The 27,718-nt window shown below is 42.3% G+C and overlaps 1 protein-coding gene and 2 non-coding genes across 7 annotated transcripts; all 3 read right to left on the bottom strand.

Moving 5' to 3' along the window:
* Window positions 1–4,743: 4,743 nt before the first annotated feature.
* KANSL2 (KAT8 regulatory NSL complex subunit 2) lies at window positions 4,744–26,047 on the bottom strand. Of its 5 annotated transcripts, none has more exons than XM_048491907.1 (10): window positions 25,732–26,047; window positions 24,770–25,028; window positions 22,324–22,502; window positions 18,294–18,408; window positions 17,357–17,520; window positions 16,974–17,140; window positions 16,402–16,498; window positions 14,005–14,258; window positions 6,213–6,452; window positions 4,744–5,330 (listed from the first exon to the last, which is right to left on the bottom strand). In XM_048491907.1, exons 2-10 carry the CDS (start codon window positions 25,018–25,020, stop codon window positions 5,241–5,243), a joined length of 1,557 nt encoding a protein of 518 aa, XP_048347864.1. In that variant the 5' UTR covers window positions 25,021–25,028; window positions 25,732–26,047; the 3' UTR covers window positions 4,744–5,240. The 5 variants fall into 5 exon arrangements, with proteins under 5 accessions (XP_048347864.1, XP_048347867.1, XP_048347865.1 ...); XM_048491910.1 differs by having other exon boundaries at window positions 14,107–14,258; XM_048491908.1 differs by having other exon boundaries at window positions 25,628–25,738.
* On the bottom strand, window positions 5,484–5,620 carry LOC125430356. The gene has a single exon (XR_007244143.1). It is a non-coding gene; the product is annotated as a small nucleolar RNA SNORA2/SNORA34 family (small nucleolar RNA).
* Window positions 16,183–16,318, bottom strand: LOC125430355. Its single transcript, XR_007244142.1, has one exon. It is a non-coding gene; the product is annotated as a small nucleolar RNA SNORA2/SNORA34 family (small nucleolar RNA).
* Window positions 26,048–27,718: the final 1,671 nt, after the last annotated feature.

Below are 27,718 nucleotides of genomic sequence, written 5' to 3'. Positions count from 1 at the left end.
ACCCAGACCAATCTTCACAACCAGTGCAACGTTTCAGCCCAGCAAGTTTGAGAGGGAGGGATCATGATTCAGTGGCAGAGAATCTTCTTGGCAAGCTAAGTTCCAGGTTCAGTCCTCCAGAATCTTCAGTTAAAACAATCAGGTATTGGGCAAGAACTCTGAACAGCTATTGGTCTAAGTATACAATACTATCCTTCCATCAAGGACAGCATAAGGCAGCTGCATGTGTTCGTGCATACTTGTTTGCCAACAGGCCCCTGAGTATGATGCTAACATGCACAACTGCAATTAATTATCTGATTCTGTTGCACAAACATCTGGAAAAGTTACATCTAATGATTTAGAACAGAAGAAAAAATAGATTTTCTTTCCAGTTCCTCATACATCTTTAGTAGTGTTTATAACAATGAGAATAACTATCCCAAAATATAATGGCCACCAAATGCATAATTCCTTTCTGAATTGCTCCCTAGCAGGGAAACTGAAGTAAAACAGCTGCAATAGAGATTCAGTGGAAGCACATAAGCCTTGTAAATATTTTGGCTTCTGCTTGGTCATTTCCTTTTTAGAAGCAGCAGCAATTTTAGGAGCAACGAGGATTTTGCACAAGTGCCAGTTCTTATCCCAGTGCAATAGCCTTTTAATAAACACTCCTACCACAGCACATCTCAATATGGGTTTTGCAATAAACAAAAGACCAAATGGTCATGTGTTCACATATTAGTTTGTCAAACCTATTATTACAGCTTTGCCTTCCTCTACTAAAAATTAAATCCACAGCATATGTTTCTTAAGATAATAGAACAGAGCGCCACTATTACTGTCACAGTGCAAAAACCAAAACCAGAAACCTAACCCCAGTGCAGCATTGACCTAAAAGTGGATTATTTAATTTCCATGGTTTTTTTATTCTGCCTTATAGCAAAAAGACTGAGGCAGGTTAAGGCATGTGATGGTATATTTTTGGAGTGAATTAAGCTATGGAAAGAAAATACACAAATAAAGACAGAGTACGGAGCAGTACCTCAGAGCCATAGTTCTATTAGAAGTAATGTACATGCCATCCACTTTTTACACTTTTACAAATAATTCTTAAATGTTATTTTTAGCTCTTATGGAAAAAGTGAAAACCTAGAGCAGTTGTATCCAGCCCATGGGTTAGGATCCTCAGTCGGGTTGTGGAGCCCCACCAGCTGAGGCAGCAACCATATAGAACACCCTTTATATTTCTTTTCAGGATTTGTTGCAAAGATATGTGATATCCTTGCACTCTTTACACGCTGACAGAGTTATCAGGACAGCAAGGCTAAGGCCCCTTCCGCACATGCAGAATAATGCACTTTCAATGCACTTTCATCATGGTTTGCAAGCAGATGTTGCTATACCACCCAGTAAAATCCAGCTGCAAAGTGCAGACAGTGGATTGAAAGTGCATTATTCTGCATGTGTGGAAGGGGCCAAAGTCACACAGCAGTCAAGATTATTCTTTTTAACCCAGAGGTTCAGAGATTTTGGCTCCTCCTCTCATCACTTAACTATGATGTCACTTGCTTGCAACTTGCTTGGTCCCTGCTGCTGTCTGTTTGGCAGGTCTTGGGTCTACAAATTAAGATTAGTGCTCTAGGATGAAGTGGGGTGGGGGGAGACAGAAATCCGAGATACAAGGAGTTTGTGACACCAGGCCTACACTCCTGCTTGCCTTTCCAATGTTGTGCTGTTACTTGTTATTCACTTCAGCGACTTACAGGCAAAACCTCACTAGGGTATGGGCTGATACCATACTAGGATAGCACTATGTCACACTGAATGTGACTTGTGGCAAAAAGATAGGCCATCACCACACCAGAGATTTAAAGCTGTCTATATAAGCAAGCCAATGTACAGAAATCAGTGTTTCCTTTTTTTATATCTGCTCCACAGTTTGTAAGAATTTCTCTCCACAGCACAAATATGTGTCAAAATCACCTCACAAGTGTCAAATACACATGCTGTTAAAATAATGGCCCTTTTTTGGCAGTCTCTTGTCAGTTCAAACAATAAAGTTAAAGCCCATGCAAAAATTATGGAAGGTTTTCTCTCTGAGAACTGAGCTCAAGCTGACTGTAGCTTCAAAAATGAGATAAGGATGTTGGTCACAGGTGTTCCACTGGCCATTAAGACCTAGAAATATTAATGCTAGAGATGTGCAGCAAACACATACATACACACACAAAATTGGTGTTTTTCAGATTCAGATGTATTTGAGCCAAAAAATATCTGTATTCCTAGTTTCCAAATACCAGTATAGTAACTGCATCTGGTTTTCTTTGCGTTTGATATTTTTTGGCTCTATTATTCACTATGGGAAATCTTGTGGGGGGAGGGGGGGAGACTATTTTTAAAGGTACTGGCTCCAAAAGTTCTGTGAGGCTCCTGGCGTCTGTCCTTTATATCACTAGTTGTCAATCTTTTTGGAGATGACCCACAAGTCCAAATTTACTTTGCATGGTGATCCATCTAGAATAAGCCCACTTTTTTAGTGCCCTAGGAAACTGTAATCTTGGGACCCATTAATTCCAGCATTCCATTTTCCTTAGTGTTCAACAAGATCTTTCCAATAAACAAGAAGAATCACACAAAAAGTTCAGCTGTCCCCGCTATAAATCTCAAGCAAGTGGTGTCTAATTCTATGGGTCTTTGAACAAGGTGCCCCCATGAAGGGGGAAAAATCCTGCAAAAAAAATGTTACACTGGTGAATCCGCCCCATAGGAAAGTTATTAGTAAGCCTACACAATGTAAATCCTAAGAATCTACGCCTGTATAAAACACAATACCCCCCACATGCCAACTCCATCAAAGAAGGAACTTTTAAAAAATGCTTGAAACTTACAGAATTTCACCTAAAGCACAGTGGCAGGCAGGTTCCAAGCCCTGAGAAATGCAGATTCCAGGGGGTGGGTGGTGAAAAAAACAGTACTGGAACCACAAAACACCAACTCCCCATATTTCTGGTTAATCCTGAATATTTCCAGGATTTTTTGGGACCCATTTTTCAATTTCCCCCCAAATCCCAGATATTGAAAAGACATGACTTTATCAAATAATATCAATAAGGTATTTTTCAGATATATTTTCAGACCAGAAATATCCAAGCGAACACCCCTAGCCAAGGCCAAAGAATCTGGGACAATGCATGCCACCTTGTTGGTGAAATAGCTTATGGACCGGGGGGAAGGTGCTTGCTTAATTGGACCATATACAGCTGCAGAATGTTTGGTCTCATTAGGGCAACCTGACTGGTTTAGTCTTCTGGTTGATTGGCCAATTTATATCACTGGCCATACATTTGATTGATCAAGTAGAATCATGACAACAAAAGTTATTAGGCATAATGATTCTTCAGTCTAATTTTTGCCTTGTCTGACTTTGGGACACTTCTGGGTGGGCTGTTGGCTGAGTACCTGCGTGGACTTAGACTCAAACTCTACCAGACTTCATTTTGCCAGGTAACATCTGGATTTAGAGCCAATGCTTGTAAAATGCTTCCGTTAGCTTTGTTATTTTACTGTCCACTGCTCTTTTATTGTATATTCCTGCACTATCTTTTAAACACTTTAATTATATTTTGTGGTGTTCAGCTTTATTAGCTTTAGTCATTACTGGATGCAGCTACCAGAATAACCGTTTTCTGGAACTCACCTTGTAAGTGTCCTATCTTGCAGGGTTGGTACTTCTTGTTTTCAGATGTGAGAGGGCTAAAGCCTTAGTCCCTTGTTCTCTGGCTGACAGGTAGTAAAAAACTGGTGATAGCATTACCTTGGGGTATGACAGTTCACACTTCAGGTCTTTTAGTTTTGTCTTGACCAAACCCATACCCTTAAGGAGAACTCTGGCTTCAAAGACCTTTGACAAATGCTAATAAATACAGTACGACTGCCAGGTAGCTAGTATTTACTATTCCAAGCGGCATCAGATTTTTGGTTTGGTTGGGAAGGGAATGGGAGAAAGATCAATAAATTACCTGAAAGAGACAGTATTGCATTTTAAAGGACCTTCTCTCACCCCACCCCTATTCATTTGAATATTTAAGCAAACATTTTAAGCAGAAGAAATTACACAGCAGAAAACCAGACAATTTCCTTCTCTTAGAAGTTGTGTTGAACTTCCAGTGGTTCCCTTATTCCCTGCTTTTTCACATTTAGAAAGAGTTAAATGTAGATTTGTGTATGTATATTGTGTATATTGGGAGCTTCTTTTCATGTCATGTAGGGACAGCGTGCTAATACAGGGGTATCAAACATGGCCTGGAGGCCATTCAGCCCCTTTAGAAGGCTTATCAAGCCCATGAGTCAGCTGAGGCAACCCCTGCCCTCCTTGCTCCTGACCTGGGTTGATCAAGTAAGATTGGGAGTGAGAGGGGCGTTGCCTCAGCTGACTTGCAGGCCTGACAAGCACTCTCAAGGCAACCATCCCATCCAGCCTCTGCCCAGTCCAACCAGGTCACATTTATGTCATATCTAGCCCTCACAACACATGAGATCGACACCCCTGTGCCAGCATCTGCTGAAACCTTTTAAGAGCTGCATTACTGCACAGCTCAGTCTAAACTACCCCTCTTCTGTGCAGCATATCTAAGAAAAAAAGTTGCCCTTTGTCTCCAGGAAAATGCTCCACAGGCAGCAAAAAGGATCCCCAGCTTCCAGTTATCTTACAGAAATGGTATTGACATTACCACTAGTATAAATAAAAAAGCAAACTTTAAATGTTATCCAATATCTTAATTTTTATACTAGATGTGATTTGTATACAAATTTAAAGCTGCAGTCTGTTTACAAACTTCAGTGCCAGAGAAGAAAAATAAAAAACAGCTGTGCAGCTGTAGCACAATGAAATATTAATAGGCTAATATACAATCTAGTGATTGGCACTAGATTTCTTTTACTAGGCCCTTTCTTTTAAGCATGGACAAGCCATGCCTTCAGCATGTACAAATAACCCAGGAACTGAAAAACATTAAGTTTGCATTCATTATATTAGAGACATTAACTTGAAAACACACACACACACAAAACATAAAAGGAAAACACAACAGAACAAGGCCTGAAGGGTGACAATGCAAAAGTGACCAAAAGGCCCTCCGAGACACATTTTACTAAATCTGGAAGGACTGAACAGGGAGACGAAAGAACATGCACAGCCAGGAGGAGTCCAAAAATAGCAGATGCTTCATCATCTGGGTGGGTCTCCATCTGATTTTCTATCAGCTGAAGGAGGACAGTTCTGAATTCCCATTGGTTGCAGGTTCTTCCTTTCCACCTTCCTCCTGTCCAGATTCACTTGTCGCAAGATGCTATATTGATAAAGGCAAAGAAAGGAAAGTTACAACTGTAGAGTTTTGTTTAATAAGAAACGACAAAGTGGGATCATAAGCAAGGGCTAGGCAACACTTGTGTCTCATAGTTGGGTCGCAAGCTAGCAAGAAAGTTTCCCATCTCTCTTTGCTGGATGTCTCTCCTTAATGAAGTGGCTGTCGCATTTCAAAATTCAAAACAGTCAACAGAGCATGGAGAGATTTTTTTTCTTGGCTCCTGCTTGAAACCAATGGCTACAGGAATGCCACGAGCCTTCATTCAGGGCCTGCAGATTGGACTAGGAATGGTTCCCTTTGGTCTACTGGTTACAAGGCTGGAAAGACCTGGAGACAGCATAGAAGATTTTTTCACTTCACATGCACAGACACAAAGCAAAGTCCTCTTCAGAAAGCCGAAAGCTGAGGAGGATGCAAGAGAAGGGGAACTCTTATCTGAATATATACCTGACCCAAATGAAAGAAATCAATGAACAAAGCAGCGACAAAGACTTTAAAAAGAGGAGCTGGGAATGCTTGTAAGCCCTAACAGTGGAGATTTAAATAGACCCCAGCCACCTGCCAACTATCAGCCTTCCTCCCATTTTCACATTAATGCTCCAGGCCAGCTGTGCAGTGCAGAGGAGGAAGACCCTTTCTGTAAACCGTCCCCCAACACATACAATAAGCAGATGGCTAATCCCTTCAACAAATAAGCACTGGCTACCTCTTTTTTAGTGCCTCGCCTGCATACGAGGCTGCGTCCAAAGACAATCTTTATGGAACAGGCAATCTCATTGGGCTCTAGCAAACGTCAACCACACATTCATTAGAACGCCTCCCCTATCACAGCCCTAGATGAGTTCTCTAAGCCCAGATCAGTACCTGTGAGAGTGGTTCCGGTGGGGACTCTAGCACAGATGTGGTCTGTCTGGGAAAGCTCCCTCTCACTGGTTGTGACGATATCTGATTCAACAGCCCTTGCTGAAAAGACTCTTCTCTTAAGTGTGTGTGTTTGGGGGTCTCAGCAACATTTTTGTTCAACTGGTTCTCAACAGCAGCAGAAGCATCAGACAGCAGAGGGGAAGGGGGACACTGCATGCCATCTCCGACAACATCCAAGTCCTATCAAAACAAAACCAGAGAAACTTGACTGAGGAGCAGAAAGGATGCTCAGGGTTCTTTGGGTACAAATGAAACATTGCAGCTTCTTCAAAGGGAAAGAGAAAAGAAACCAAGCAAAATCAGCACATACAAAAAAGAAATGAGATTAATGTTTTTTTCCATTAGGCTTTATGTCATTGGATGGGGAGGAGTAAATCTCCCAGATTCAGATGGGAGGCAAATCCAGGGAATAGCTGCAGTAACATATTGGCAAAAGGATCCATCATTATTACATCGACTATCAAAGCTTCATAAAACCATTTATGTGTACCCTAGCACTTTCCGCATCTTAAACAAACACTATATTGTGTTTAAGGAATGTACAAATATGATTTTATGAGTAGGTAGCCTATCATTTACAGCACAGCTTTTCTTTTGTGGGGGGGGGGATTTTTTGTGGGGGGTGAGGTGAGATAGAAGAAATTTGCAATTCCAGAATAGCCACTTTGTTAAGATGAGATCCTGGAAGCTAACTAGCTCTTTCCCTCTCTGAACAGCTTGGCAGGAAAAATGCAAATTCCATGAAAAGATCCCCACGTCAAGAGCACGATAGCTCCTTTATCTGGGAGTTTCTCCTACTGATACAGCCAGCTGATGGCACACTTACGTTCAAAGGCTGGCACAAAAGTTCCTGGACTTTGGAAGCCAAAATCTTGTATAACCCAGAAAGTAGCAGGGATTGTGCCCCAGAATTCTTCTTATAAATGATATTCTAGACCAATGTAGAAGTTCTTCTGCCACCCAGAGAGTATGTCCTGTTTACAGCCACCTGCTGAGCCCACCACCAGAACAAATTATGCTTGAGAAACCAATCTGTTCAGTGCTCATTATACTCAGCAGGCCATGTTGAACAGTCTGCCAAACCTTTAAGCCTATGCCTGTACAGCAGGATTTGTGCTACAGGATTTGGGGGAGGGTGAAGAAGAGAGGAGACGTATAGACTGGCAGCATTCAGTTTCACCCAACGAAACATTCCCCAGGGATGTCTGTATAATTCAGCAAAACAATAATACTTCCAGTGATTTTTAGAATGGTTTTCAGATCAGACCTTGGAACAAATCTGTGGTATCTATACCATCTCATTCTTTTTTATGAGTCGGATCTCTCAAGTCAGACTGCAGTATCTGCAATGTTTTTAATAAAGGATTTTAAAGTACACAGACTTAGCATACATGAAGGCCACTCCAGTAATCTAGGGATTATAACCTCTACACATCCTTTAAGGGCTTGAGGGGGAAAAGCTGCTTTTTAAACGAGCTCCTAAATGCAGAACTGAATGGTCTGATCTTTCCAAAGAGTTAAAAATCACTGCACTTACCTGTTACTGTAATTCGCTGAGTTGTCTCCTATGCAGGCATACATTGGGACTATGAATGTGCAGGCCTGCCATCTGAGAGAACCATCCAGCTTCCACTGTCTGGAAAGTAACACCTTCCAGCACACATGGTCATGTCTTCCAGTCTAAACTGTCACGCACTGAGAGGAAGAGGTGCAAATTTTGCCTCAGTTATGCTGAGCTGCCAAGCCCCCATAAAGGGGGGGGGGAACCCCTAAGGCCTGAAGGAACTCACAGTGGAGCAGGAAGGAGGGAATAGGTGCTTGCACAAAAACCAACTCAATAAACAACAGTACAAGGTAACCACAACTGTTTTCATGGTCAGTCTTCTGTGAAGTCCTCTATTGGGAGAATAACAAGCATAAAGAGGAAGACAGAATAAAGGACAGCTTTTTAAACAGCTCATTCTTGGCCTTGCATCTGTGTCCACAGTGTAGCGACATATTAAAGTGTCACTGAAAGACCAAGTCACATCTTTGCAGAGCTCACATAGAGGAACACCATGACAGAAGGCCACTGAAGAAGCTCAAGAGCTGGTAGAATGAGCTCACCAGTGTGTACATAGCAAAGTTTAATAGCCTGACCAGTTCAGCAAGATGATGCAGCTTGACCCTTACATAGTCCAGCAAAGGAAACAAGCAAACTGTGGACCTATTGTAGAGGACATGCTTCTTGTAAATGGAACAAGACAGCCCTTTTAACATCTAACCCATGTGAGGGCCGTTTCATTGGACACAAAGGATTTTGGGGGTGGGGTGGGGGGACACCGGTAATGTGACTGCCTGAGCCAGATAAACTTGGAAATGACTTTAGCAGGAAGTCCAAACTACGGCGTAGCACCATCTTGGTGGGGAAAAACTGAGTAAAAGAAGGGAGGAGTCATTCTTCAGGAATGCCAGATTCCTGACACTCTTTAGTGGATGTAATTGCCAGGGTAATTGGGCACATAGCCAGAGGTTCAAAGAGTGATAACAAGAGCTGTGATAACACCAAGGAGAGTGCCCATTTTGCAATAATAGGAGCCCTTTGGGGAGTAAAGACTGCAGAGGCCTTTCAAAAATTGTCTGGGAGTGAAAAAAAAAGCTGCAGACCCATCTATGACGTCATGAAAAGCTGCAAGCCAAGAATACTTCAACAGATGAGGGAGCTAATCCTGAGTTCTTCAGGGAAATGAGCTTTTTGAGAATAAGAGGCAGAGAGCAAGAGGTTAAAATCTGACCTGACCCCCCACCCAAACAGAAAATCTCTCTTATTTGCATGTGGTAAAAGATACAGGAATGTAACAGTCCATCCAGAAATGTTTCAGAAAACTTCGAGGTTGGGTTCAGGAGTCATACCGTCCTGACGTCGTGATGTCCTGATGTTGTTATACCCCCTATTGCAGGAGGTCTACGGCTGGGGCCAATTAACATAGTGAGACATGCTTAACAGATCCAGTAACCATACTTGGAATAGCTAGAATGGCACTACTAGGATGCAATGCATTCCTTAAAACCAAATCCTGTTGAGGACTCTGCTCAGCAGAGGAATTGGAGGAAACAAATAAAACAGGCCTGAACTGGGATTTGGAAAGCATCTCTATTGGAATCCAAATCATGCCCCAATCTGGGGCAAAAGTTGATGGCCTTGTTATTGACTGGGGTTGCAAAGAGCTCTGCTACAAGAAAACCTGATGCCCAGAACATAGGAAGTATTTGTCCACAACGTTAAGCTTGTCATGAAGCAGAGCAATTCTGCTCAAAGCATCCACTGTAGAATTGTGAACACCTGCAGTGTGAAAGGTCCAGATGGAGATGTTGTGTTACCTTGCCCAATCCTAGATTGTTATTGCTTCTGTGCAGAGGCAATGAAACTGTCCCACCCTGCTTATTGAGATAAAACATGGTGGTAGCGTTGTCTGTGCAGCACATCTGAAAAAAGAAGCAAGAGCATAACAAATTGCCCTAACCTCTGGGACATTAATGTGCATCACAGATTCAACCTCAGACCAAGTGTTCTGCACCAAAGCTCTCACAATGGACACTCCAACAAGAAAGAGGGACACTGGAAATAATGATGAATTTAGGTAACTACAAGCAGCTAACATGTTTGAGTTGCATGTTTGAGTCACATGTCTATCCGTGTAGTGAGCAGAGCACAAACCAAGGAAATGACAACTTGGATGACTGGGAATTAATGGAAGGACCTAAAAAACCAATTTTGAAGGGTCTCAGATGCAACCTAGAGCGTGGAACCACTGCAGTGGTTGAAGCCATAAGTCAAGTAACCCTGTGTAAAAAAACCTGATTTTATTTATTTATTAAATTGACATCCCATCCTCCCAAAACTCAGAGATGAGGCCTCTTAAAGCACAAATCCACTCAGAGTGTGGAAAAAAAGTAACATTCACAGAGGAATCCAGGTTGGCATCAGTGAACTGAATGGAATGGGAAAGGTATAATTTGGACTTGTCCCAATTCACAGATAGACCAAGCTTAGCAACAGATAGTACTAGATACAAGTGATCCTAGAGCACCCATTCAGTGGGGCCAGTTAGAAGCTAGTCCTCCAAATAAATAAAAATAGTGCTGCCTTTGGAATGCAAAACAGCAGTTACCATAGCCATACATTTAATGAAAACATGTAGTTTAGTGGCTGAACCAAAGGGTAGCACCATGTACACCTGCAAACACCTGCACATTCAAAAAGGAGGAACTTCCTGTGCTCTGGGTGAATAGAGTGATTGCAATACAAGTATTTTAAATTCAAACTGATAAACCACCAGTTTGATTTCAACATTGATAATACCAAGGGGAAGAAAACCATTCAGGATCTTTTTACCACCAAGAATATATTTAACTGAAGAAAGTTGAGAATAAGCCTGTCCTGTTCCCCATCTTTCTTGGTAACCAAGAAATATGTTGAATAGAATCCTGTCAGAAAGTCAAGGACCAGCGAAATGACTCCGTTAGACAGCAACTCCTGTATAGCTATGGTCAGCTGATCTGGGAAGATGAAGTTCCTGGCCACAGGAGGATCCCAATTGCCTAGATGCAAGCTCCAATCGACAGCCCCTGAGAACAATGGCAAGCACTCAAAAGTCCAAGCTGACCTCTTGCCAGGTGGGAAAGAAGTAGGCCAACTTATTTAAAAAGGTGGGTGTACCACAGCACTATCCTCTAGCAAGAAGAGACTTCTAGCTCTGATGGGGGTCCATGGGAGATTAAGGCTTAAAGTGTGCTTTGGGTGCTCTCCATTTCCTTTGGGAATGTGAAGCAGGGCATTGGCAGTGCATACCTTAAAAAGGAGCACACTTCTGGTACCTCTACTGTGGTCAATCACATTCTTACGGTTGGAACTGCTGTCTTAAAGGATGGGATAGTACTGAGCTTACTCAGTTTAGTATTCTTTATTTGTGCTAGAGTGTCATCTGCTTTGGCAGAAGAGTTGGGTCTCCTTTGAAGGGGAGATCCTCCACTTTGGGACAGGTCTCTGGGGGAAGAGCTGTTGACTGGGTCCATGCAAAATGTCTCTTAGGTATAGCAGACAAAACATAATGGGCAGACCAGTTGACTGTGTGTTGGCCTGCATTTGTGTGTTGTTTAACTGTGGCTTCCATTTGCAGCACCTTGGTTCCGAAGCATTTGTCCTTATTTGTGTATGTGTGTGAAGGTTGGGCTGGCTGCTGTCAAGTCACAGTTGACTTATGGAGACCTGTAGGGTTTTCAAGGCAAGAGATGTTCAGAGGTGGTTTGACTTTACCTTATGCAGACAGCAGATTGTTGTTCTCAGGTTCCATCAGCAATGACCAGAAAATTACTGAGCATAAGAAAAGCCATCAATACCAGTGCATCCAAGAGAGCAGAAAAAAACCTTATTTTTTTTGTTTTAGACCAAATGTCCATTTCAAGGGACTTGGCCAGCATCTGTTCTAAACAGAGTCACGGGTCTTCATTCAGTGAGACTAGAGTTGTACTGTGAACTGCCTTGTCGGGCTATGGATCCAATGGAAACTTAGATCTGACACTGAACCTCAATTCCTCTTCTGTAGTCTCTGAATCCAAGAACTGTTGCTTGTGTATAAAAGATGGGAGGGCTCAAGTGGAAAGTCTGGAAGAAGGGTCAGAACAAAGCCAACAGCAAAACCTGTGACTGAGGGACAGTAGATGGGCAGGGTTCAAGCCAGGGATGGCCATAAGGTAATCATGAAGGCCACAGACCTGGTGAAGAGGGCATCAGTTAAGGCAACCCATACTATGGTTGCAACAAGAATTTCATCAGAACCATCTGAGAAAGTACTGGTTGGGTTGGGAACAGAACTGCCAGAACCAGGTGACTCCATCCCTGGTAGTTGCAAGTGGAGGACAGGGTCTAGTAAAAGCTCACCTTCCAACAGAGTCCTCTGGATTCTAGGTGCAGTGATAGAGGACACGACATTGACAAGGGATCTTCCTCCAAGACTATCTAATCTGAGGTGTCAGACTGAATGATGAACCACCTTGGAACTGAGCTTCACTTGAATGCTTGATTTTAATTTCTGCCTTCTTCAGAGGTGATTTGTAGGAAATCCTATTAGAGACTGTTGGATCCAGAGATTGGAACCGACATCTGTGCAGAACTGGCTGGAACTGAGCTTGCCAAAGCGACTAACCCAGGCTTCAATGTGATGTAAATGGTTTTGCTGCTGGCCTTTCTGAACTCAACAAAACCCGTTTCCAAACAGCAGCATTGAAGCAGGATGCTCAGTCACTCTTGACTTTGAGGGTGAGCTGCTGGCAGTGCCAATATGAACTCACATTGTAAGATTCACCCAAGCAGATCACACACAATACAATGCTCATCTGTTAGGAGCATTTTTGTCCCGCACTGAAGATACTTCCTTAAAAGGGGTTTCTGAGCCATGGTCAAAACCCACAGATAATTGATGAAGATGAGAAAAAACTACTGTAGCAAAGCTAGGCAAGTCCTCTCAGCTCAGCAGCAGAGCCGAGAGGAAATGCCCCCTTTCCCTTTTCAGTGAATGATTTTGGTGGAAAAATGTGACTGCACCCATAGACAGAGGGGCACTTTCCCAGTTTAGAGGCTAGAAAATTCTCTCTGACAGAAGGGCTGTGTATCTGCAGTCCCAATGTATACCTACACAGAAGACCAAAAACAAACAAAAGATCCACTCTAACCTCTTGAGTTCTTCCCCTCCCAACAAGATGTCTCAGTGTTATATCCTAAATGACTTGATCACAGCAGGCCATTTAATCTCATTCACTAAAAGCAGAATTCTTTTCCACTGCACCCACCAAGAATCACTTGTTCTAAATAAAGAAGAATCTAAAACTCCATTCCTACTGGGAAAATACTACCCATTCAAAGAACAAGAAACTACCACTTCAAAGACATGATCCTCAATCTTCATTCTGAAGACTCCCTTTGTAAAAGCATCACTGCACACTGAAAACCAACTGACTAGGACAGTTTCGATATGCTAGCTATTTGCAAACAGTAAGTTCATTTGTTTTTTTAAAACTGAAGCAGAAGCATTCAATCACATTACTCTTCTATACTTTTATACTGGCTCCCTCCTGATTCTATTTAAATAACTTCTAAAGAACTCTAAAATGTCTTCATTCTCTTGCTTTCATTTACCTACTCCTCCCCCACCCCTACCCTTTTGCTTCTCTAGTATGCTCTTCCTCCATAAACCCATCCTTAATTCCTTGACCAAGCCTTCTCTCCTACTGTTTTCTGCCACTGGAACGCCTTATCTTCAAGTAGGTAACAGCTGGTTCCTCCCAAATGCCTGCCAAGCACTCTCCTCTTTGTGCCTTTTTTGTTCCCTAACTGATCTTACACTCAACTCATGTGCCAAGTCTATAGTTTCAATTGCAAGCCTGAGGATTGCGACTGTCTTTTGTCTTATGTGCTTAGTTTATGTAGGTGCTATGGAAATCCTTCTTCAGAGACTTCAAGGAAGTGGCACTGTCCCAGGAAAGTCACTGAACACATTTACTGAATACTTAGTTCCTTGACAATGTAACCATTCTTTCTCAACCATTCCTGTATCTTTTATGCTGCTGCTGCTCTTTCAGCATTCTTTACATTAATCTTCAAACCCACGTCACTACCGAAGCAGTCCTACCCAGTTCAGATGTAACCGTGCCTTCTGAAGTGCTGTGGGCAGATGCTACATTACAATACACTTACATCACTGAACTCCAGCGGTAAGCTCTCTGTGGGCCGGAGTTCAGCTGCGCTCAAGTACAGATCCGCGGAAGCAGCTTCCAGCTCCTCGGGAACAGACAATACCTGTTCAGGGACATACATCTGTGGTGGTAGCGGGAGATGGAGTGGGCAGCAGGGATCTTCAGAGAGGTTTATGGGCATTGGCTTGTCGCAGGGTGCTTCTTCTGACCCCTGACACAGCTTAAAAAGTAGCTGATTGGTGTCCTGGCAAACATCTGAATATGAAGTTAAAGGAAGTGGGCAAGATTTACAAAAAGACAAGTTTAGCCCTCACCAAACATGAGTAGTTAACAGAACTGTTCAACATGGATTTAGCAAACCAGACAATCTGGGATTTTGCAGCTTCAAATAATGAAAAAATTGCAAGGGAAAACACAATATATGAAACAGCAGAAAATCTACTTATTGTTGATGAAGTTGTACTGTTTTGAAGTACAAAGCAGTAAGGCATTCAAGATACTAACATGAAGTCTGCAGAGAGCAGCAAAATCTGCACAAAGATCTAGAACAGTTTAACTCAGGAATACAGGAAGTTGGCTTTATGATTTTTTTCTGATCAGCAATGCGTAATCCCTCAGCAGATGTAGGAGTCAGGAGCAAAAACCAGAAATCCCTTTGGGAGGCTGAGGCCTTCAATTTCAGGTAGAAATTTTCCACAAAGAAAACTGAACACTAGAAGCTCTCCAGAATCTCAAATAGAGGTATTTCACACCACTTATTCTCCACTCAATGCTATTTCTGGGGGCATTGTAGGATGCAGCAGGAAAAAGCATACATACAAGATGGTCTTCCGCTGAGTTGTAATCTTCACTGAGGTGCAAGCCATGCCCTCCGGCCAGCAGCAGATCTCACTCAGTCCCTGCAAAGCCTGTGTGCCTTCTCTTCTCCCACCCCAAGCAATAGCGCAGAAAAGAAAATAGATTATTTATGCTGCTCTAGAGCTTGAGAGCAGCACTGCTGCAACTCCACTCTCCGAAAAGACACAGCCAAAAAAATCTGAGTGGAACCTCCCTTCTGAAATGAACTCAATTCTATTTTGGTCCAGAATCCTTTTGAGTTAACATTTTGTTGCCAGCTCTCTAAAGCAACCTAGTACTAAGGAGATGATGTTGGACTTCTGTCCAACACCATTTACCTTGATGACAGAAACAGAGTTTATAAAACCTCAAAACAATGTTTAGTGGAGACATTCACTTTTGCAAATCAGCAGTCTTAGTCATCTAAACTTGGGTTGCTAAATGAACATTTAGCTTACATGCCAAGTGGGGAGAATGGATGACTGTAGCAAAACATCATCCATTGTATGGATAACGTAGTGGGTGACTTTTAATCTGGCTGGGGAAGAGTTTTGAGGTCTCTACCATGAGGGTAAAGACCTTCGTATGGAGTGGGGAAGGTGCCCTGCCGAAACAGGCAGTAGGCGGAGATCTTCCATTTGTTTGCTTTGTTCCGTCTTGCTGACCATGGCAGCAGATTCAGACTACTCTGAAAAGGGCATAGTAGGAGGTCTGGATGTGTTAGCCCCACTGAAGATAACCATCTTATACTGAAACTTAGCTAGACTTGTGTTTATGTGCTTTTCCTTATATGTGTATTTTGCTATTTTCCATTTATATGCTCTAGCTTAATCTGTAGCAATAGTTTCTTTCTTGTTTAAGGGATTGAATTAAATCCTACCCACATGCCTAGTCTGCTCATACATTCATGCACAGGGGGCTAAATTAATTGGAAAGCTCTGCCCTTTGTATTTACTCAAGAGGCAACCTTACTAAGGTACCCCAAAGCACTAGTTATATGCCAGGCTGGGTTTTCGTAACTTGGGGAGATGGCACAAGAAAAGGGAACATGATTTTCCATGCAAGCAAACACACAACATGCATGTGAGAACACAAACACCCAGGCAGGTTTGTGACATGGACTACCACATTTCAATTGCCTGCTATCTGAGGTTAAGTTCTGACTGTCTAAATACACAGGAGACTATAAACATAAATTTCACTTCTACTGGTTTCCTAAAAAGAGGCATTAGCCCATCTAAAAGAAATCTCTACTTGTAAGCTTTCATAAATTAAAGCCTGAAGCTGCAAAAGTATTTTGACATTTTAGCGTAAAGCTATAATTTTAAACTTTCTGAGGTCTGGTTGTTGCTTCCAACTGAATTGACTGTTCCATCCTGAAACTATGAAACAGCCAACAGACCACAGGAAGGCGTTTATCTGGGCTCCTGTTTGAAACCAGTGGTTACAACAAACCACCAGCCTTGATTCAGGGCCAAGAAAATAGGAGTTTTGACTACAGCTCTATAACGGTCAGATAGAAAGAAGTACTGAACCAAGAAATTTGAAGCTAAAAGGATACGAGTAAGGCAGTGTCTTGTCATTGGGAGAGACTGGTTGGAGCACCGAACATCATCCACAAAAGCCAAACATCTCTGGCTGGAACGGGTGGTATGTGCCTAAAATGGACGGACCAGAGCACAAGACAATGTTCCAAGACTGTTGGTGGAAATGCCTTATACAGGAATGGATTCTTACATTCCATAATGAAACATGCAATTAAGGATCAATGTAAAATCTTTCCCCACATGTATGCACAACTAAAAGACAAAATTGATTAAACAGATGAAACTGGCAGGATGAAATCATGCTAAGGCCAAAAGAAATACAGCTTAGCCATAAAAGCATCTGCTGGTTCAGTGGATGTCAATAGTTAGTTGTTCTCATTCTTATCTCGCTGTGCACTTTGGATTATGAATAGGGAGTCATAACGTTTTTAGCTAGCAATCTTTATATCAGCAGTTATTCACTGCGTGAGAGCCAGTTCTCATGCCCTCACATTATCTTTACACGGATAACAAAATCCCCAACCCTATAATTTCAACCTTTCCCTAAGCCAAGGAGAAACATAAAAGTGCAGCCTGACTCAAGTACCTGCTGAGCTGCACCCTCAGTAGCCAGCATTCTACGCTCCTTCAGCTGTCGGTGCAGAAGAGCCTCTACACCATACCGCTGCCGATATCGCCTCAAGTATTTCAAGCGTTTCAGGTTTTCACGTTCTTTAGCTAGAAGTCCCTCTGGGCCTGTCAGAAGGCTGCTACCTGGAAGACATCAAGGAAGCATCCTCAAGACAGACATAGAAGACAGACACAGGCCTCTTGCAAATACCAGTAAAATAAAAACGTGGTAACTCTGTCATTTTTAAAAGGTCTTGAAAATGCATTTTAACCCAATGTTATATTATTGCCCTAAATTCCTGGCCAGCTTTAGCAAGGCTTCTGTGGCCTACCTCACAACTACCTAGTGGAAACACTAACCTATGGCTTCATGTTCCACTTTGCGGCTGTGCAAGTACCGGCGTTTCTTCTCCTTCAGGAGGTGCTGGAGTCGTTTGAACTGGTCGATATACAGAGACTGCAGCCGGATCAGTTTTTCTCTCATGATCAGTGCCACTTCCTCAGCAGTGTACACTCCAGCATGTCTGCCAGATAATCCAATTTAATGAGTAAGCAAACTAACTCACAATTGATACTTCCTAGTCATCAACAGGGAAGAGACAGCTAGCCAAAGGAAGCTATTCAACAGCAAAGCAATCAATCCGCTAGACCCCAGCAGCATTTAACTGGAACACTGTTAACAGGCATGACACCACCTCTGGAGAGAGTACAGCATTTTCCTCAAAGATTTAAGAGAAAAGATGCTGACTTGACAGTTTCAGCACAGAAGACAGCTGATGCTTTCCCACCACAACCCCAGAAAGCCTCAGAGGCTCAAACTATGCTTCAATCATAGTATCTGGACTTATCACAATGAGCTGTAGTAGCAGCCAGAAGCACTTTCCACATATTATCAAGAGCCTAACAATATGTGAGATGGCCATTAATGCACTCTCACTGGGCTAGCCTGTAGTAACTATCTGCAATCCCCAGCAAGTGCAGAATACATCTGTCAGCATAGTGGCAGTAACTGAACACACATTTCCCACTATTCCAACAAGTGCAAAAACAAATGATGCCATCTCCAACATTCCATGCATGCTCCAGGTTCAGGCAACAGCAGTGTATAGAGCATTGTTGCAGAAATAGAGCCCTTCAGACATTCTGAAGCCACAGCTTCTTTTGGAAGCATTGAGGGCTTTATTTTAGGTTCTGCTGTTCATCGGTTATGATTAGCCAAGTTTGGCAGGTGTGGATTTTATGTATTATTATCCTACCATACTAATTCAGTCAGGTATCATCATATTACACAACTCACTTAAGCGGGTCTTCCTGGTCACTGTCAATGCTGTCGGCTTCACTGTCAGGGTCACCTCTCCATGTCTGATCCACAGTAAGAGGTTCCTGCTCTCCATCACTCCAGCTGTCCTCATCTGAAGGAGAGAATCCCAAGGTATTTGTTATCCAGAGAAAAGTTGGCTGATCACTCAAATCAGAAGAAATTAGCATGACCGCATGAATGCAATTCCTTCTTAATCCTGCCAGGAAGGAAAAGGTATGATTAAGCTCTATAGTGAAAGGTAGAGATCTATGAGCTAGTTCAAGGCTTGTAAAGAACTAAACCGCATAAGAAACCCATATAGTGCCTGCTAAACCACATAGTACCTGCTTCATTTGCTGACCTAAGCCTACCCAACTAAAGCAATGAAGAGCTATTTGTAGAACACCTATCTAGTTAGGCATGAATTAAAGAAATGATGCTATGGTATGGTATGAGCAATAAATAGCTTCACTCAAAAATCACCAAAGTGAGGCAAACATCTTCCACCTGTCTCAGATAAAGTACTAATAAGAAATGAATTATATAAGTAGAGTTGAGTAGCCTAAGACCTGTAAGCAACATGTGTATTTTTCCTCATCTGTCAGAACATCTACCTGGTCCTCTTATTCAGCAGAAACACTAAGGTTTAAGTTTATTCCTTGATGACAAAATATAGAAAACTTAGGGGGATTTGAACAAAAACCATTATTTTTAAATCATGGTTTTCCAACCTCATGATTTCTGAGTTTCAAGGAATAGCACAAGCAATCTAAGTTGTACAACTGAATGCTTAAAAAACCAAAGCTACAAAGCTACACAAAAATCCTGCTAGAGCCATTAGGAATAAGACTGTTCATCCTCAGGGAGTGGCTTGATATAAAGAACCCACTGTAAAGATCCTCTGATGTTGCCAGCCACAGATGCAGGCGAAACGTCAAAGAGAAAATGCTACTGGAACATGGCCATACAGCCCGGAAACCCCACAACACCCTAACCCACTGTAAACTTTTGAGTCCTTTGCACTTTCCCCCTTTTTTACAGATCCCAGCACGCAGTAACCATGCTACAAGGGGAAAATGCAATTTCCCCCATCCTACACTGCTAGCTCCTCTTATAAACAAATATTTGGGATTAAAGGATTTCTGTGGACATAAGGTGATTCTTGAAATTAGCACACTGATGCAATGTATTCAGAAAATGTACAGCATATCTTACAATTACGTTTTCACTATTTTCTTCACTAAGTTTGTTTCCCTACATAAAGCAATCCACAGCGAACTTATACCCAAGCTAATGTAGCCACTGGACATCTGTAAAAGCAAAAACAAGCTGGCCAATCTCTTTCTTTCTTTCAACTGAGCTGTAAATGTCACTACATTATAGCAACCTTGTGAAGTGGAACCAAGCCTGCTGAGGAAAAAAATCAGCATGCCTTTTACAAAGACAAGTCCAGCTTCATGAACCTTCTTTGAGAAAATGAACAATGATATAGATATCAGTGACCAGGAAGACAGTATATACTTGGGACTTTCACAAGGTTTTTGACAAGAAACCTCACCAAAGACTCCTGAATAAGCTTAGCAGTCATGGGATAAGAGGATAGGTCCTTTTATGGATTGGTTAAATGAAAGGAAGCAGAGGACCATTCCCATGGGGGAAGAGGGCTGCGGTAGCAGCGCAGGGAAACGCTGATGTGAATGCCACCTCTGTGGCACAAGGGGCAAACGAGCCAGTCCAAGGAGGTAGATACGGCAGTGCTAGGATAGTGAAAACTGAAGCTACCTGAAAAGCTCCAGAAGGATCTCCACAAATTGGTAATTGGGCAACAACGTGGCAATTGAAGCTCAATGAAGGTAAGGTGTTGCATACTGGAAAAAAATACCTTAACTAAGTATGGGGGTACGAACTTGCCAAGACTGATAAAGATCTTGGGGGTGAAGTACATAGCTCAATGGAAGTAACAACCTGGTGTGCTATAGCTGTAAGAAAGACAAACTCTATCCTGGAGATCATTAGGAAAGGCGTTGAAAGTCAGACAGTCAATATTAAAACACCCCGTATGGATCTATGGCGCGGCCTCATTTGTAATACTGTAATTTCTAAGCTGAAGAGCCTGGGATTTTTCAGTTTAGAAAAAAGATAATGGGGAGGGGTCATGATAAACATTTGTAAAGTTATCACTGGACCCTTCTTACAAAATATTAGAACTTGGGGACATTCAACGAAGTTCCTTGGGAAGCAGGTCCAGGATGGAGGAAAGGAAATATTTTGTACACAATGGGTGATCCAAGCAACAGTCACCTCCAGGTTAGACTATTGTAACTCAGTCTACTCAGGCCTTCCCTTGCAGCTGACCCGGAAACTGAAGCTGATCCAGCACGCAGTGGCTCGTCTTCTTGCAGGTGGCTCTATTAGAGATCACATCTCCCCCGTACTCCGCCACCTGCACTGGCTCCTGGTAGAATTCCGGATCATCTTCAAGGTGTTGACCTTTAAGGCCCTTCGCAGCCTGGGGCCCTCATACCTTCAGGACCATCTGTCCCCATATGTCCCAAATAGGCCTCTACGTTTTGCAGAGGAGAATTTACTGGTAGTCCTTTGCCCCTCAATGATGCAGCTAGCCTCTGCCTGGGCCAGGTGGAACACTCTCCCTCCAACTGTTAGGGCCCTGCAGGACCTTGGGGAGTTCTGCAGGGGCTGTAAAACTGAGTTGTTCCACTGGGCCTTTGGGGAACCTGACCACAGATCTGTTGCCGCCCCTGTGACGCTCCCCTCTGACTTCATCTGTACCCTTCTCGGCCTTCTGCCAAGTCCCCTCCCGAGCATGAGATCGGGTGCCGCCAATTTCTGTGCGTTTTTGCTACTGTGTTTTAAACAATTTGTAATAGTTTATATTTTATCATTGTATATTGTGTGCTGCCTTTTTGGCCTTATTGTTCACCGCTTAGAGCCCTTTGGGGGTCGGGCGGCATAAGAAAATAAATACATAAATAATAAAAATGTGAAATTCACTGCCAGAGGACATAATGGTGGCCACAGGCAAAGCTAGCTTTAAAAGACAATTACCGGTAGGCAAATTCATGGACGATAGAACCATCAATGGCTACTAGCAATGGTGACGAAAAGGAATCTCCACATTCAGATGCAGCAAATTTCTGAATACCAGAGCCTGGAGGCAACATTAGGGGAAGTACTTGGAATCTTGGAATCTATGCTCGGGTGTTGGCTCTCCATAGCACACGGTTGGCCATTGTAAGAAACAAGATGCTGGTCTAGATAAACCACTGTTCTGATCCACAGGACCCTTCTTATTATACAAATGGTCATCACTAACAAACAAATCAGCAACTTACCAACGTAAGGGTTAGCTCCTGCAGTTTACAGCAAAAAACACTGGTGATCTTCCCACATTCTCTGTTCTCCAGCAGTCTTTTCTGGCAGTTAAGCTAATGTCACCAGGGCAATTTCACCCATTTCCCACTCTTCAGTGCACTACTCTAGGGCCTTAGGAATAAAATGTCTTGTGGTTGAAACTGCTGGGCAGAGGAAGAAAGCAGGAAGGATGTGCCAAATGTCAGTCCCTTTTGCTGACAGACTGCAGCTTGCAACTCAAGATATTTTTAAATAGCCCTTAATTCTGAACCAAGGGACCCTGTTTTTGCTCATGCATGTCATTTCAGTTATTAAAGGGCCCTAACTGGACAGAGGAGCAGGAGACAAATATTTTAAATTAAGTATAGGAGCACTGGGAAACAAGGGCTCTGAAAATATCTTGGGAAACACACCAAATATTGAACATAAAATAAAAAACAATTATGCATATTATGGCTGTGAGACCATCAAATTATTAATTATTGGCAGATCAGTCTTTCTTTTATGAAGTTTTTTATGTCCTGGCTTATTTTGTTGTACTGATCAAGTTGTAAGCCACAACAACCAAATCTAAAAAATTCACATAAACAAATCTTGTTTTTATAATAGGAACCACACATCTGCCAAACCTGCCATTGTCACCCATTCAACCTACCTAATATCCTGCTTGCCTCACTGCGGTTGCTCTCTGAAGTCTGGGAGCCCAGTTCGGTCTTAGCATAGGAGCTCAGTTGACAAAGGAGAGACTCTCGTACGGGGCTGGGATTTGACTTCTTCATTTGTGCTTGCAGTGCCAGAGCATTTCGGTGAGCATGCTCAGAGCAGAATGACACACTAGATGGAGAGGCAAAATAGAAACGTCATTATTTAATAACCTCAGTACCACCAATTCAAGTAAACAAACAGGAATTGTGTTTTTATTTAAAAGAATTAATAGTTTAAGAGATACAAAACTTATCAATTTTGTAAAGCGACAAGTAATTTACATTTCAGTAAAATACAGAACACTGTACTAAGTTCTAGCCAGTGAAAGAACTTTAATAGTTCACAGACATTAATAACATTTAATGTAAAGGCAACAAAGTTTTGTTATTAACAAGAAAAAAGACAAAGTGGACTGGAGACTCTCACAAGGTCACAGTTAAAAAAAAAAGACAGACAACAGAGGAAAAACAGCAAATGGCAAGACAACACAGAGCTTTTCAACAGGCAAGAGAACACCAGCACATTCTCCTCATCAAAGTACTGTAAAGTTAAAAATGCAGCACATCGAGTATTTGGTAATGTCACATCTTTAAACGGCATGCTATTTGCAACAGACATGTCAAAGAATGTTAAAAGTTCAAAGCATGAAAAATCACAAAAGAACTATGAAATACAGTTTCATCTTGAGCAATTAAGTGGCCACATTCAAAGTATTTTAAATACTTCATTATTAGCTCATATTCTATGTGATGCTATTACATACTTGCCCACCAATTTACATGTGCTCATCAGTGGAAGACTTTTATTGTTATGTGTTCTTCTTACTCTTGAATTGCTGTTTTATTCATGTTTCTATATATTACGATTCATGTATTATTATTATTTATAAAAAATGTTTTTTTAAAAAAATATTTCCTCAATCCTGTGCTTTGTAAATGCTTCCAAAGCTTCTGACACATGCATACAGCCAGAACAAATTAATTTTACTGAAGGGGTTTGCAATTTTTTTGTCCACCTGTGAAGATTTCAGTGTGCTAGCAAACAAAATGAGGATGGAGGATAGAAAAAGAGACAGAGATTGTACTTGGGCAGACATACTGGGAGATAGATAGGCCCAGCAGTGCTGGCTGTTTCTCAGGCAATCGTACCCAGCAGGCAGTTGTGTGGGTCTGGCAGGGGATGATGGGAGTAAATCTTGTCTGTCACATCTATTTTCATGGTATCAGGCCAGTGGCATTGCTCACACCTCAGAAGCTTACAATGGTTGCTTGGCCAAGAAAAATGCCACTCTTTCACACACACACCAGGGACTTCGCATCAATGCTTCACATGGAATTACCCAACCTCCAACCCTGTGTTTCAGTGTAAGGCAACATACAAATGGTTCTGCCAGAGACTGTCACACCTACTTCACCCTTCCTCCCTACTTCACCTCCAAACTGACAGGGGCGGGGCTGTTAACTAGAAAGAGGAAAACCAGAGCAACGAACTGTGTATAAGTGAAACAATCTCTTGAGAGTAAATACTTTGGATGCACAGCAGTCTTGTTTACTTCTTGCAACAGATGAATAATGCTTATTGTACATAGTTTTAGAAAACATGTTTGTTTGATGGAAAAGATGCTAGATCGATTAACTATTCTTTGTTCTGCAAACAAATTCACAATCAAAGGACACTCAAGGAGCTGTACCTTTACTCTTCGGAGAGATGTGACTTTCAAAATCAGCCTGGACCTAAAGCAACTCCACAGTGTATGCTGTTTTGGCCACAGAGACGAGATCTCCCTTTGAGCAGCTGTCTCTTCCTAAGACTTGGTGGAGTTTGAGCTCAAGTACCCTAGAAGTAGTACAGCTTTCTCAGTTTTTGTATTATGCTGGTATGAGGTAAATAATTGTCTGCCTGAGGCAACAAATTTTGCATTGCACTGTGGAGTGCACTGGGTCACTACAGGATATATTTGCACACAGAAGTACATTATAATTGAATAGACTCTACTCTCCACCCTCTTTTGCTAAGATGTATACCAAACAAACATATGGCCACAGCTGCTACTGAAAGGATAAGAGAAGGAACCCCCAAGGTTTTGCTCCTCAAAACACAACAGTTGGTGGTTGGTGAATAACCAAAATATATATACTTCCAGGTAGACCAAAAGCAGGAGAAAGTCTAATTTAAAGCAGTAACTGAGTAGTTGCCAAGAGCCAAATCAAGAGGTGAAAAGGCTTCATTTAGCCAAAAGGAAAAAACACACACACCAAACCCAATATGTCCCACCACTACTAAATACCTTATTCTGTTTGGTTTTAACACAGGTCACAAATTATTTACTCCTACATCTCAAAATGAGAGGGAAATATTACCAGTCACTAGAGAATTTGAAGAAATAGACCACATACCCATCTTTCTTCTCAGGCTTCGGAGCTGCATTTGGGCACCGCTTTCCATTCTTAGTAGAAATGTAACTGCACTGCTTGAAAGGGGCATTCCTGTCTTCAAGAATGTGCTTAATACAGAATTCGTGGCCTTCCAAGCGAGGCTGAGAGCACTGGCGGTGAGCAAAGGCACACAACAAAGCCTCCTGAGGCCTTGGCACCGGAGTGAATCGACCCCGGCTAGAGGGCAAAACGTGGATACGAATTCTGTTCATGCCGACACCTAGAAAGAGAATTATCCACAATTTACTTGCAAAATGACAACAAATGTCCATGTGAATCATATCCCCACTACAAAGGATTTCTGCTAAGCAAATTTAAGGAATTTAGTGGTAAACTCTCCCATCCCTACGAAAGTAAACCCCACACAAAGTCAGAATGCGATGACCTGAGAAAGTAACCAAATACCAAACTGAGCCACCCTCCACCTCCCTTTGTGGATGTTCACCCTGCTTCTTTCTCAGTCAACCGGCCCCCATATTCTGGGGCACTGATTTCCATAAAAAATTAAGCAGTGGAAACAGAAACCTGGTTGACTTTGTTCCTCTCACGTGCAAGGAAACGAGTCGTTGTGGCTTCGGTGTGGAAAAGAGCCCGTCGTAGAAGAGGAAGATTGTAGGATCGCAACGGAAAAAAAAGTTTAAAAATGTCGCTCCTACCCTCTCTATTTAGAGAGATACACTTGGGGTGGGGGACTCCTGTCTGCCTCAAAAGAATCTCACCCGCCCACACCCGTGCCTTTAACCGCCCCAAACACAAAAACCCAAATAGCAGACCCCCCCTCATTCCCTCTCAACGGCTCTCCTACACTTGTTCTCCCACCGTTTAATTTGCCCACTCGACAAGAAAGGTGGGGTGAACGGCGATACTTGTGCGCAGGATAGTCGATCTCCTCCTCCCCTTCTTCGCTACCGCCGCCATCTTACCTTCCCTCGCGCCCTAAGTTTTCACTAGAGCCTCACGAACGCCATAAGGAGGCTGAGGAAACGATTGGCGGCACGACACGTCACTCAAATTGGGGGTGTAATATCGAGGCCGATAAACCTTCCCACAGGACGCTGGGGGAGGAAAAGCGGCCCGGTCTCGGAAGCTAGTCAGGGTCGGTAACTCGAAAAGAGAACACCAAGGGCTCGCTCTACAGGAAGGCAAGGCAAACAATCGTTGTTTCTCACTTGCCTCCTTGAAATCCCCTCACTGGGGTCGCCATAACTGCGCTGTGCCTTGACTCACTTCGCGGACACACGCAGCACATTGGGAAAGAATCCCGCGATTCTATTGGACGGAGCCGTTGTCGTTCTCCCACTCACAGGGAGGGGTGGAGCTAGACTGATGGCGCGTGTTGGTCTCCGTGCAATTTAGGCTTTGAGCTGGGGTGGCGTTGCCAACCGAGTTGGAAATCCCTGCATTGGAGTGGCGCGTGCTCTGCTCAGTAACGGATGGGGCCGCCATTTTCTCAAGTGAAATTTATCTCTCTAGTCCAGAGACCAGTTATAATTCGGGCGACGGATGGCAATCCTAGGCTGAGCGCATGAAACTTTAATTTACACCCGTGCAAGGAAAAAAAAAGTTCTTGTGATGGAGTGGTTAAGAGCAGATGGATCCTAATCTGGAGAACTGGGCCCTGACATGTATATTTTACTGATATCTTGTTTCGTCAGAAAAAAATCATAATTCTTTTAACGTTCTTTCTGTTAATTTTGTAGCTCAAAAAGATCAAGTTTTTAAATTCCTTCCATAGTATAATGGCCTTCCATAGTATAAATGTTTTTTTTCAAGGTAAAAGGAAACTTTGCATTTTTGTTTTCTGTTCCCATAGCTTATATAACATAAGGATTTTTTTCAAATGCTTATAGCATAGCAGACTGAACATATAGGGTCCAGAAGATATGTACAGCTGTGTACCCAGCCAATGGTTACTTGCTAAAGCAAATGAAGGTTGTACCAGCAGAAACTGTTACAAATAGAAATGAGCAGTCCAGGAAGGAGGTAGCCATTTTACTTATTCTGCTGCTTGAGGAAACAGAATTCTCATTAAGATTCTCAACAAACACTGCTGCCATGTAACCTTCACTCTTCTCAAGAAGGCTCAAACAGAAACCTCCAACAAGCTAGGCTTCCAATGGTGGGGTTTCTGCTTATTGAAACCTCTTCAAACGACAGAGGATCCTCACAGCTAAACCAGTGGCTGGTTGGTATAAATCACCAGCTGAATTTGAGTTCTGGATAAAGAGTATTCAGGAGATAACAATTGAAAAAGTTCTCTATTCGAGTAAAGTGTGAAAACAATTTTTTGCAGCTCACTGCGGGGTTGGCAGCTAGTTTGAACTGAAAGGACAAACAGCTCACATCCACATGGAATATATTTGGGCTTTAAACACAGCCACCCTTCAGTTCTTTACTACTGGAAGATAATTAATCTTACATCTAGAGATTTTGTCTGCATTGATGACAGCATCCTTGCGATGAGATAATCCTTTTCTCTGGCAAACTATAAATCCGAATGGAGCTTTGAAAAGGAATGGAGAGAAGGGATCTGAAATTTGGCAAAAAGTGGGGAAAAAGGAAAAAACCAAGGAGTATTATTGTGATATATTTTTTCCAAATATGGGTCCTTTTTTTCTTATGTGATGAAAATGCATTTATCACAATGCTATGAGAAAAGTTTAAATTATATAAATGAACTGATGTCTTTTAAAACATTGTTTTGTTGTGTCTAAAACGGAGAATTGGTTGCCGTGGAAGAGCCTGGAGTTCAAAGAGTCTTATTGAGTGAGGATAGGGTAAAATCTAATTAATCAATAAAAAAAATTAAGTTGTAGCTTTGTGGATAATGGACACATGCTGGACAAAGAGGCACATAGATAAGTTGCAGCTCTGTGGATAAAAGATGCATGCTGGACAAAGTGTTTAAAG

This window comes from Sphaerodactylus townsendi, linkage group LG03 (assembly GCF_021028975.2).
Source record: "Sphaerodactylus townsendi isolate TG3544 linkage group LG03, MPM_Stown_v2.3, whole genome shotgun sequence".
Taxonomy (NCBI): domain Eukaryota; kingdom Metazoa; phylum Chordata; class Lepidosauria; order Squamata; family Sphaerodactylidae; genus Sphaerodactylus; species Sphaerodactylus townsendi.
Note: the sequence above shows the minus strand (reverse complement) of the source record. Positions and strands in the feature narration are given on the sequence as shown.